The following is a 12764-nucleotide window of genomic DNA, read 5'->3' on the forward strand; positions in this document are numbered from 1 at the left end:
TTATCTTGTTTTCAGAAGCTAAATATAACACAAGCTTCAGTCGTAGTTATTACAGCAGGCGGGAACGCTCACAAACAGACACCATTTCATTTTTCAAACAAAAGACTGATCACTCTGGTACCTCTGCCACTGATGGAAAGGCCGACAACAAACAGCTGCAACTGACCTGTTTTGTATTGAAATAAAATATATAGTTGTTGGCAGCAGAGATAAATGAAGAGCGTTTATTCTTTACTTGTTCTTAATTACTTGTATGCTGGAACATGGAGGCAAATTTCATTGCATTTTGCACGATCTATTTGCACCCAAATATTCCTTAACTTTCTCTCATAAAATTGTTGGGTTACTTTTGATTTTATTGGAGATGTCTTTTTGCATTTGCTTGCTTCAGTCTTTCATTTATATACAATGAAATAATCAAAGCCATTGTGGCAATTTTGCGGCTGCAGAGTCTTTGTGAAATCAAAATATTTTTTACATCATTTGTCTCTTTGTTGTGAAGTTGGAATCACTGGTGGGTTTGATGTGGTGGGATCAATCAGCTATCAATGTGCACAGACATCAGCTCCAACCAGTTATTTAAGTGGTAATAGTATGAATACTGTGGACAATTTCCCAAAACATTTATCATCCTACCTCCCCACAGAAACTCCATGTGCTCCTGATCAGTTCCAGTGTGGGAACGGCCGCTGTATTGGTCAGAGGAAGGTGTGTAATGAGGCCAATGATTGTGGAGATGGGACTGACGAACTCCCACATCATGACTGCCGTAAGTTGACATCAAATTATTAATCATTAACAAAAAATGTCATTCAAAGGAGCATGGCAGTTCATGGAGGGTTATATAGACCACAATAAAATAAAATAAAAAATTCACTGCATTGTAACACACATTTTATACTCTGGTATGTTGGTATGTAGGTTGTGTTGTGTTGGCAGTGTCATTACAGTACTATTAATAAAGGTGTTTCATCACTTAGGGGAAATGTGTATATATTTGCAGTTTTTATTAAAATCTGTCAGTTAGATTAAGATGTGTAATTAGCTTCATCATAACAGTTTAGAGTAAGAGTCACCAAAAACACCAGGATTTGTTTTTTGGCCGACCTAGGTGAGTTCAGCTCTTGGTTTTCCTAGCCAGGACCAGGTTGACACCATCTTCATGTTTCACCTGCCTGTGGACCAAAAATCTTTCAAGGCCTGATACCAGATACTTTTGATAGTGTGCATGGTTTTCTATAGTGAATCAGCATGCTGTGTTTGTGCAGGTCCGCGCTCAAATGAGGGCAACTGTAACCAGAATAATGGAGGCTGCTCCCAGAAGTGTCAAATGGTCAGAGGACTGGTCCACTGCACCTGTCACACTGGATACCGACTGATGGACGATGGCAAAGCCTGCCAGGGTACCTGTGTGTGTGTGTGTGTGTGTGTGTGTGTGTGTGTGTGTGTGTGTGTGTGTGTGTACGTGTTAGTGTGAGTTTGTGTGCCTGTGCGTGTCTGTTTGGGGACTATAATCCAACGTCAAAGTGTTAATATTCATGACCTCTGCAGAGTTTGACATTTGTCCGATTGCCAAGCAACCTACCCAAAACCTAACTTGCGAACTGTCATTCAAAGATCAACAAGACCAAAACAAAGAACTGAACAGATAACAAAACATAACAGAGAAACAAGTTAGAGGCATGTAAAGGAAGAAAAGAAAGAAATCAAACCTCTTTGACTTCTTAAAAGCCAACTTTAAGAGTTCATGTTTGTTTGTTGATATTTAGTATGTGTGAACTTTCACTATTGGCTAATCAAGTAGAGATTAGATGTTGGTGTTGAACCAAATCGAGGAAGAGACAGTGAGATCTTATTGACATTTGTTTCCAGATTCCAAGGATGTGTAAGCAGGGTCAAAGAAAAATTCTAACTTTAATGGGTGGATGGGGTGAAACATGCAGTGGGATGTGGATGCTTGTGTTTTTACCTCTCAATCACATCCGTGTCCTTTCTTTTCTTTTTCGTTGTGAATCCATTGATAATGCTACATGAGTTTGACCTCTTTTGACCATCCCCGCTTGTCTTCTGCCCCTGTGCTCCCTTCCAGATGTGGATGAGTGTGCTGAAGAAGGCTACTGCAGCCAGGGCTGTACCAACACGGAGGGGGGTTTCCAGTGTTGGTGCGTTCAGGGCTATGAGCTCCGGCCTGACAAGCGCAGCTGCAAAGCTCTAGGTAAAAACCACACTGCTATGCTTCCACCTTGACATGTGACCACAAAGCATCACTGGAGTTTGACCTCCAATAAAAACATGGTTGCACAGTGTTTATATTTGCCTTAACTGTAACTGTATCCATGCCCCTACTCTGTGGTATTGGACTCAGAAAAAGTTCAGCTCATTCAGAGGGTCTGGACTAGATTTAGATGTGCAGTGGAAGTAGAGTGAAGGCCTGGTACAGCAGCCCATAAATCTACAGCAGACCAGAGTGAAACGCAGGTCAAGACTGTCGGTCAGTTGGCAGCAGCCAGACCTTCACCTCTATTGAGATTAATCCTCACTGTTATTAAAAGTGACCATCTGACCCTACTCAAACTTTTTTGGTCGCTTTCCTTTTCTTTGTTACTTTCCAACTTTCACCTCATGTTTGGCATCTCGCTCTTGTCCTTTCCAGTTTAATTCACATCAACTCCCTCCCTGTCCATCTTTTTGTTTCGTCTCAGGTCCAGAGCCAGTCCTGCTGTTTGCCAACCGAATCGACATCCGTCAGGTTTTACCACATCGCTCAGAGTACACCCTGCTGTTGAACAACCTGGAAAACGCCATCGCCCTGGACTTCCATCACAGCCGCGAGCTGGTCTTTTGGTCAGACGTGACACTGGACCGCATCATGAAGGCCACCCTCAATGGCTCTAATGTGGAGGAGGTTGTCTCCACAGGTCTGGAGAGCCCAGGTGTGTGTGACAGCCAATTAAAAGCAGATTCAAAAATAAGATTATAGATGCAGGTAACTCTTCTGCTTTTTGTTCAACTATGCTCTTCTCTCCCTACCTTCATCCATCGCATAGTTAATCAGTTTGTCATCTGTGCTGCTCAAATGCAGGTCTTTCATTATATTTTTGTTCTCCAACTAAGACAGATAGTATGAGTCACTTTAACAATGGAAAAACTACTTGCAGCAGCTGTAGCTCCCAAAATAAAAAAGCAAGCTGTCAGGTTTAATGTAACTTAGAACAACAATGTGATTAGAACTGTCATGGACCAAGCCCAGCCCACATGGACCCTCCCTCCAACCTTGCTGGATTTGGTTTCTCTGTGTTCACCTGAAACTACTCTATGGTTGTTTGATCAGACAATCAGAGCCTCTCTTCAGTTTGGCTCACCTAAATATTTTTCTCTCGAGCTTTAGAGAGAAACTTGAAAGAGGAAAAGTAAAGCTACGCAGATTGTGGAGCTGCAGCTATCGAATGCTTTTGTAATCGAGTATCTCATCGATCATTTAATCAATTAATGTAGTCTGCAAATACATTATTTTTCCTATTAAACAGCAAAGGTAGAAATGAGGGAAAAGGCCAAGAAAGTCATGTCTCTAAATGGAACAATCTTTTATTCCTGGACATTCCTTTTTAACTTCATTTGCATTTGCATTGCATTTAACTTCAGTGTCCTCTGGAACAAATTAATGCAAATTATAGTAATAATGCAGTGTGCATGTTTTCTTGAGATTAAGTGAGGAACGTCATAACTTGCCATCAGTGTCAACTCACATTCTTATTGTACAGTACTTTCTCACAAGCTTTTATCTCAAGTGAATTGACATGTTTATGTTGTAGTACCTTGTGTCGGCTATGGTCTGTGGATGGTTCTTTCAGTTTAAGTGCTACATCACTGAAGACATTATGGTATGGTTTGGGCGTTATAGTGCTGTTGTGGTTGGTAGGCTCCATTTTACACTGGATGTCACTGCACAGTGTTCTTATGTTTTGTTTTGTTTTTTTTTGCTACTTGAAATGGTCCCACACATTTGACATTTTCTGTCCTTTCTGTCATTTCTTGGCTTTGCTCCATCTTATATTATATTACTATATCTATGGAACCTAACCAATCTAAATACAATACTATAACTCATTTTATTGTAAAATGCATTTTCAGACAGACTAAATTAATTCTTCTTCGCTCTAGGCGGACTGGCCATAGACTGGATCCATGACAAGTTGTATTGGACAGACTCTGGGACGTCTCGAATCGAGGTGGCCAACCTGGATGGATCGCACCGCAAAGTGCTCCTGTGGCAGAACATGGAGAAGCCCCGAGCCATTGCATTGCATCCTATAGAGGGGTACGAGTCCATACACATGCACACACAGCTACACATAAAATCTCTATAATTCAGTGCAGATGGTTTCCAGTGTACATGTATATACATATCCCCTCTGGATGTGTCCCAGTTGTAGTGTAGCAGCAGAGTGGGGATTAAAGTTTGGCAGCACAGCAGTGCCCACAGGCGAGCATCTGTGTGGAACAAGTATTCATGAAAGAGGCTGCAGCAAAGTGTTTTCTTCCCCTGTGTCATATGCTTCAGTGGCAGGAGAGACTTTTTGGATGAAGCTCCAGAGAAATTTAAATCCAGAAAACTCATTCAGCTTATTAGGCAGCTCATTTGCATGGGATAATTAAGATGTGTCCAAAAAAAAGTATCTTTTCTCTCTCAGGCCGGTCAGAACAGATGAGTGATGATGACAAGTTCAAGAAGAGTCAAGGACAAAGGAGACTTTGTTATATTAGACACCTGCTGTGTTTTGAATACTGACAACAATCTGTTTACCTTGTGTTTTATGAGGACACAACAAGGATCTTCTCCAACCATGACTGCCCTACTTTCCTCCTCAGTAAGATCTACTGGACAGATTGGGGCAACACGCCTCGCATCGAGTATGCCAACATGGACGGCTCCAACCGGCGGGTCATTGCAGACACACACCTGTTCTGGCCCAACGGCCTCACCATTGACTATGCCGGGCGCCGCATGTACTGGGTGGACGCCAAACACCATGTCATCGAGAGGGCTGATTTGGATGGACGCAATCGCAAAGCCGTCATTAGCCAAGGTAAACTAACTGTTCCACGTCATGCTGTTTATCAAGAACTAGTTCAGTGTCAGAGTTCGTTGCACATCGCTCTGGGGCATTGTCAAGAGATATGATTTCTGGCTCCATCCAAAGTATGGATGTTCTTGTACCACCTCTTTCATTATGTTTACTACTTTCATCGAGTCTCAGAGCTGGGGCCTAATAGGAATTCTTTTCCAAGCAACAACATTTTTTACTGCCTTTGTTTGACCTCATTGCACTGTACTGCTGGGAGGGGGATTTCTAATATATAACAAAATATTTAAAGAAGCGTTGTCCTCTAATACTTCATATGTCTCATTTAGCATAGAGCAAAACCTGGAAGCCTGTTTGAAATAAAGCTAAGATGACCTTTTAAACCTGAAAAATGCAGCTTTGTGAATCGTTTATCCAAGAGGCTCAGAAGTTGCTGAGGTTTTTTTTTTTTTTCTATTAAAAGCAAGCAGCAGAGGGGCCATAGAAGTTCAGCTGGAGCTCGGAGTCTCATTTATTATGTCACCCACATAAAGAAACGCACACATACACAGGAGGTCAGATACAAGATGCAGCACACTGAGGCTACTTCATTAAACCATGTGGAGTTAATCAATGCCATATTTGCGTTGAAGAGAATGTGCATCTTATCCACCACTGAAGTGTGCCCACACACACACACACACACACACACAGAGACACCATAAATGAAAACATTAAGCAATGCATGCTTGATGGTGTTGCTTTCTGCAATGAAGCCTGTGTGTGTGCCTGTGTGAGCTAAAAGGCACTCAACTTAACACACTCATAAGCTTTGGCTCGCTTTTGAAAATTTGTGTCACTGTAAGATTTGTTTCTTCGGTTTTTGTCTTAGTTTTTTCTCTGTGTTCATCAGCCAGCCCAACATGAGCGGTAATTATTCCCACTTTCTCAAATGGCCACAGTTGCCTTTCCAAATTTTAGATTATGACAATTTAATATAGGCAGAATGATGGTATAGTGGTTAGCGCTGTTGCCCCACAATAAGAAGGCTGCGGGTTCAGTTCCCGGCCTGGGTCCTGTCTGTGCAGAGTTTGCATGTTCTCCCTGTGTCTGTGTGGGTTTCCTCCTACTGTCCAAAGACATCATGTTTGGGTTAACTGGTGACTGGTGACTATAAGTTGTCCGTAGATCTGAGAGTGACTTTGAGTGGTTGTCTGTCTCTCTTTGTTGGCCCTATGATGGACTGGCAACCCCCCCCCACTGACCCGGATACAGATACAGCTGTAGAAGATAAATTATAACATAATATAATGAACCAGTGTTGAGTTTAGTTAATTCATGGATTTTTATTTATAAATTTTTTTTTGAAAGAGCTAATAAATGCTTGAACCAAAGGTTTGTAGAACAATGGAACACAAGCAAGAGCACCAGGATTGAAGGATGATCCACCTCCAAGCAGATCAAGAAATGCTCACAAGATGTGAATTGTTGGCATCGAGAGTAGCTTTACATTTGGATTTTTTTCTGTGAAAGTGATAAAAAGACTGTGGGAGCAAATCTGTGTCAAGTATGAAGACACAACAACAGGGAAACGTTTTGGTGAGGGTGAGTTTGTCTGCGTCCGCCATCAGCGCAAGTAGTTCTCCTTAATGATGTGTGCTCTCAGGATAAAAGGCTGTAATTAGCCCTTTCCCCACAGCCTCTGTTTGCTCAGACAACACACAGAACAAATGGGACATGTGTGCGTATCTGTGTGTGAGTGTCTGGATGGTTACACTCTGGGCTACTACACCCAGGAATGTTAACAAGTGTGTGTTTCCCTTCATCTATAGTTGTGTGTGTGCTAGCTGGATGCGGGCCAGTTCCTCTGTCAATGGAGCTGGAGGGCAGGTGGATGTCATGGATAACGCCACTATCCAGTCTGCACACCTGTGTACCTGGAGGTGGGGGACAGGAAGGGGAGAGCTGGGCTCTGCGGGTGTGTGTTTGGTGTGTATGTGTGCACCTCAGGATAAAGGCAATGCACTGCAGTAATTCCTCACTCAAGAGGCGCCTGCTGCATGGTGACACATTGGATGTCTAACCAGTCCTTTTTGAAGCAATGACAATAGACCAACAAAACGAGGCCCCCTTGTGGACAACACCTCAGTTCATAGGTTTTAACACAATGTCTTCAGTTTCAGCAGGGAACAAATGTATTGTGTGTGTATGGGTACTTTTGCATGTACATCTGATCAACAAACTTTTTCCTGAACCAAACAATGATTTATCTGAGTGATCTAGTTACATCTGGTCATATGATAAGTCACTTGAACTATTGACACTATACACGGGGCTAAACAGGTTGCCTTTGTGTTACCATTTATGGCATATCATCCCTGTTGCTTTAACATTGAGGCGTATTACAGAACATTTTTGTTTGGATTGAATACAATGTTGGAAGATGAAACATACAAGAACCCCTAAAATTCTTGTTGTTTTACTTCACTTGACATTTTGTGAATGATAAGAAAAGCTGCTAAGCTGAAACAGGAATGTGATTGAAGATGGAAATGCTGTCCTGTAAGTTGACACTATAACCCGAGCAGTGTTGTGTCCAGCTGGAGGCAACTTTGTGTTGCCGATGACGTGTAGATTACAGTGTGTGACAGATCCAGGCACAAGAGGACTGAGGAGGTGCCGCATGTAGGTTAAAGGGGACATTACTGTTGGGGCTGGTTGGGATGTTTGATGCCCCATTGACACTGCAGCTGGTCCCCCAGCTGTCCCGGAAAGAAGTAGCAGGAGGGAGTGGGGACAGGATGGGACGGGTGGGGACGGGTGGGGATGGGGGTTTGGGAACAGCAAGGGAGAAGGTGACCATTATCAAAACCAGACGCCTCTGTAGGTGTCGATGACTCACAGGGAGGGAAAGAGCTCGCTGAAGAGAAGGGATTCTTTACATACTTTGTGATAAGAGCTGAATCGCATTTGTACCAATTTTAGATAATTTAACTAAGATAATAAAAGTCCTTTCTGATTAAAATAATCTTTAATATGCTTTCTTCTAAATCATATGAGACAGGCAAATAATCAGTAAATGACATGTCTCTGTATTCAGCTGCATGAAAACAATTTCTCATAAACTCTGATTCAGACAGACAAGACGTCATACATCACGCACCCAAAAATAAAGGTGAAACCTGTTCACTACAGAGAGTCAGAGTAATCACCAGATTAGCTGCTTACATTGCTTCAGCCACTGCCATTTGCAAAAATAATAGGCAACATTAACAATCAAATATGCAAACTATACTTGCTGTTGTGATTTCTGTGTTAGTTACTTATTTTGGTCTGCAACAGACTGAGAGAGTCTGAGTCTCTAGGCGGTGTTTCCTGAAACCATCTTGATAGACATCACTCTTCAGCTGTTAGGGCAGGCGATATATTTCACTGAAGACGGAAGTACTGACTGACTCAGCACCAATTTTCTTACATGGCTACTTGATTGTCCTATGCTTGGTAAAATATCTAGATATTTCCTACATTAAGGGAAAGCAGTATTGTGTTAGGATAAGTAGATCAACCACAGTGACTTTTCCTACTCAGGACAAAGTGAAGGTGTCAGTATTAAGGTTTTGTAAAACTGACAGCTAATTTGCCATAACAATAATTAAAAAAATCATTTGTTAGTGCAATCTGGTGGGCAAATGGCATGATGATGACACTCTGATGCCTCCATCTCTTAGTTAGCTGCAGTTTCATCCAGCACTTGCTTATACTGATAAACCTTTATTAAAACAAAAACATAACAAAACACTCATAATTTGAATCATTTAAGGGATTTGGACACAAAAGTATAATGTGCTCCGTTCATTAAGACTAACATAGGAGGGCTCAAATTCATCACATGGGCAACTGATAGATTATTGGTTAGAAAACATCAATATAGATTAAAACAAACAACTTTTTTCTTTTACAGTTGAAGGCACTGAACCTCTCAGATCCTCATCGCTCGTTATCTTTCTGGTCTCTTGCTAGTTTGAGCCATTAACCACTTGACATTTATGCTGCATTGTAAAACACTGTTAAATAAATAGTGCTGTTTTTAAGCCAAGCACCGTAATGTTCACCACACCACCACGGCTTTATGTAGCAGCAGAAATCACTTTTTCCATCCCTTCAGCGCTCTGATCCAACTGGGCGTGCAGCTACTCCACTGGAGCAGAAGGGCAGGATTGAGTGGGAAAGAGAGTGTTAATTTAGACGAGTGTGTGAGCCATCACCCCAAGCAGATGCTCCCAAGGAGTTTCCCATCACACGTTAGTGTTTAGACCACTTTATACAGATGCACACCGTCTAAGGCTTGATGCCTCCGTGCTATATTCTAATGTAGAGATGTCCTAAACTCACTACTCATATATTTAAGTGGTGGGTCTTTGCAAAACCACATAATCTTCTTAAGATAAAATTTGAGGTGGGTGGAGGCTCTGTCAGACACAGTGACATCAGCTGGAGTCTTTTTTTTTTATTATTTAATTATTGCTCATCTAGTAAATATGCTTGAAAGAAATCCTTTACACAGCATAAAAAATAGTAATGTTCCTGGAGCTTTGTATTTCATGCTAATGAGAAATGCCCTGGCTCTGTTTTCTTTTAATTCTTCCTACGTTACTAGGCAGTTATCAAAAGGTCCCTCTCAGGCTATTGCCTGGAAATGAAAATGAAAACTTTTCAACACTTAAACACAGAAATGCCTTTACTCATATTTTATGTTTTTGCATTCTTCTTTTGACCAAAAAAGTACTGTTTTAGGAGTAATTTAGCTTTCCTCTTGGAATAACTTTGAGGCCCACATGCTGCCAACTACTGATTTTGACCATTAATAGAAACTTGAACACATAATTTAAACTAAAACGTATGAGATTGTTTTTAGGTTAGGACGTCAAAGACAAGAACTTAACCTATTTCATTCGCTCTCTTATATCAGTCTGACCTTGTTTAAGGCCTGCTCCTAAAGTTGTGTTTAGATTCTGGACGGAAAAGTCATATTAATAAAGAAAAACAAGGGAGCGCCTCTGCTTTTGGACTCTCTGGCCACAGCTAAACCAGCTACAGGCCAATGAGAGGCAAAGTAATTGAAAGCAGCTCTAAATGGGGAAGATATTATATCAGCCAAGTCCACAGCACTGAATAAGAGGATGTTTTGAAACAGCAGATGGAATGAGCCAAATTCAGTGTTTGTTTTAAAAATTTTTTTACATTTGGAAAGACTTTTCAAATCTCGTTAACATTAAGTTCACAGGATCAATATTTTTGCTCATTATCAGGTCTCAATCTTAACACCTGTGTTAGTTCACTTTGATGAGTTCTCGTTCTGCGTATAACGCTGCTCATTCTATCATGAAAAAGGTATTATGGCCCTTTGCTGGTTTCATCAAATGCTTCAGTGAGCGCCTCTTAGTTCTTCTGGGCCCTGTGTCTCTGTCTATCTTTCTTTAGGCCTGCCCCACCCATTTGCAATCACAGTTTTTGAGGACAGCCTGTACTGGACTGACTGGCACACCAAGAGCATCAACAGCGCCAACAAATTCACCGGCAAGAACCAGGAGATTATTCGCAACAAGCTCCACTTCCCTATGGACATCCACACCCTGCACCCCCAGAGGCAGCCTGCAGGTCAGTACACAGCCTGGCCACGAGATTACCATCAACTGTTCCTATAAATGTCCCTTGCTTATTTTTGCTTGTTATATCAAAGTTTGCAGTGTTGATTTTGTGCTGTCATTGTTGGGAAATGACTACAAGGTCACAAAGCAGTGCATTGAACCAGGGCAATCAATAGCATCACAAAGGAGGGATTTAATAGATGTTGTGACAAATGGCAACAAGAAGTGTTTTGTCATTTTATATTGATAATGTTAGATTTCAGTCTAAGGTAAAATTAAGTAAAGTTACCAGTAATCCGGCCAATTATTTATGTGCACTGTCAATCTTTAGGTCCAATCAATTTAATGGCTCCAATATCAAACAGCTCTAAAAAAAAGTAATTTTGATATAGAAAAACAGCAGCGGAGGGATACACGTCACATAATATCAGCTTGAGTTGAAAGCAAAACAACTGTTGTTTTCTGTTCATGGAAATTTGAGGTTCCTTATATGGTCATTTGTTTACCTCTTTTCTAATTGTAAGAGAATCCCAGGAGAGAACAATGCTCCCATTTTTTTATTTTTTATTTTTTAAAACAATATCTACATTTGCAGCCTGAAGAAAAAGAAAGATTTTGTGATGTAGCCAGCAGGAGAATAAAATGCTGAACAACAGCACATCAAACAAAGACATGAAAGATGAGCTGGTTGAGGGCAGGAACTTTCTTTAAAGGGTGTCTTTGCTCAGAGGAGTGAAAAAGCTGGCAAACTGTGAAAATGAAAGAATGATTTGTTATGCTATTGTTGGACCCTTTGATAAAACAGTTGAGGTGTTTTATCAGCACAATAGCAAAAGTCTGTGTTCCCTACCATAAAACCATGTTGAACTTGAGTTCAGGCCAAGAGAAGGCATTGGTTATCATGCTGATAAAACAGTCTAAACAGTCTTGACACTAATATAAACTGTGAGCGGCCTCTGTCTTGGCCGAGGGAGGTTACTTGGTTTAGGTGAGATTTGAACTTTAAATTAATTAAGTAGACTAAAAAAGCTCTTGCACTTAAGCGATATCAAGATGCACATTTTGACATTTCAAGGATTGAGCTTTGCAGCTGAAGCTAACAGCTTGAACAGTTTCAATTAATACATGTTTATTTCCATTTAGAAATGTAAAAGTATATGTTGTATTGCATACCCTCTGTCCGGTATGGCATGAAGCGTCACTCAGTTTAGCATTAAGAAATGAAGCAGGGGAACCATCAAGCATCTCTGTTAGTTTTATAAGCAAATAAACCCCTGAGAGTTAGCAAGTGCTGTTCCGAAGCACTATTCCTTTAAATGCATTTTAAGAAGAATCATTCCATCCTGAGATTTCAGAAAGGAAATGAACAGAGAGGGGATGGTGGATCATGACATACTGAGCCGCGTGTCTGTCTCTCCTGCAGGAGGCAGGAACCGTTGTGGCGCCAACAATGGTGGCTGCAGTCACCTGTGTCTTCCCAGCAATAAGACATATACATGTGCCTGTCCCACCGGCTTCAAGAAGGTGGACAACTACAACTGTGCCAGTGGTGAGTCCCCAGACACATCAGGCTTTAATTTCGCTGCTGTTGTGAATGCCCAACAATGTTACTTTTTAATACTTTTTACTAGCTGAATATTTGTAAATCCCCCAAAGACTGACCAATAGGTTTGAAAAAGAAAAAATTAACCATGAAATATGAAGTAGGAAGGTTTCCACCTGACAGTTGTGAGTTATGTGTCATAGATTGATGGATGTTTTATGATTATTTAAGTATGCAACAATGAATGCCAAAATGAGCATTGTTAAGTTTTAATTACTTTAATTCATGCATTAATTTGATATTTTTTTAGCAACCTTTCAGGAATGAAGCTCACGTTAATGCTTAACATGAACGTAATCTTCTCGATCAGCCTGGCAGCCCAGGCGTTAGTATTATCTAGTCAAGCCGAGGTGAATGTTTTAGAGTATAGCTTATTTTGTTGTTGCTGACTCACCATGGTTGGAATTTCCCCTTACGGGCTGCTAGTTGTCTGTGTAGTAGTGCTGTTTT

At 41.0% G+C, this 12764-nt stretch overlaps 1 protein-coding gene across 6 annotated transcripts in view; it reads left to right on the forward strand.

Moving 5' to 3' along the window:
* The window catches only part of lrp4 (low density lipoprotein receptor-related protein 4), a 113442-nt gene that overhangs the window by 88457 nt on the left and 12221 nt on the right, over positions 1-12764 (forward strand). For 4 of the 6 annotated variants that reach the window (XM_029497691.1, XM_029497692.1, XM_029497693.1 and 1 more), the window contains exons 9-16: positions 647-769; positions 1269-1403; positions 2090-2215; positions 2703-2933; positions 4162-4318; positions 4870-5087; positions 10545-10721; positions 12135-12260. In XM_029497691.1, the coding sequence (XP_029353551.1) occupies positions 647-769; positions 1269-1403; positions 2090-2215; positions 2703-2933; positions 4162-4318; positions 4870-5087; positions 10545-10721; positions 12135-12260 (1293 nt within the window). The remainder of the gene's footprint in view (positions 1-646; positions 770-1268; positions 1404-2089; positions 2216-2702; positions 2934-4161; positions 4319-4869; positions 5088-10544; positions 10722-12134; positions 12261-12764) is intronic. The other 2 variants (XM_029497694.1, XM_029497696.1) reach the window with 1 other exon arrangement.

This window comes from Echeneis naucrates, chromosome 3 (genome assembly GCF_900963305.1).
Source record: "Echeneis naucrates chromosome 3, fEcheNa1.1, whole genome shotgun sequence".
NCBI lineage: Eukaryota > Metazoa > Chordata > Actinopteri > Carangiformes > Echeneidae > Echeneis > Echeneis naucrates.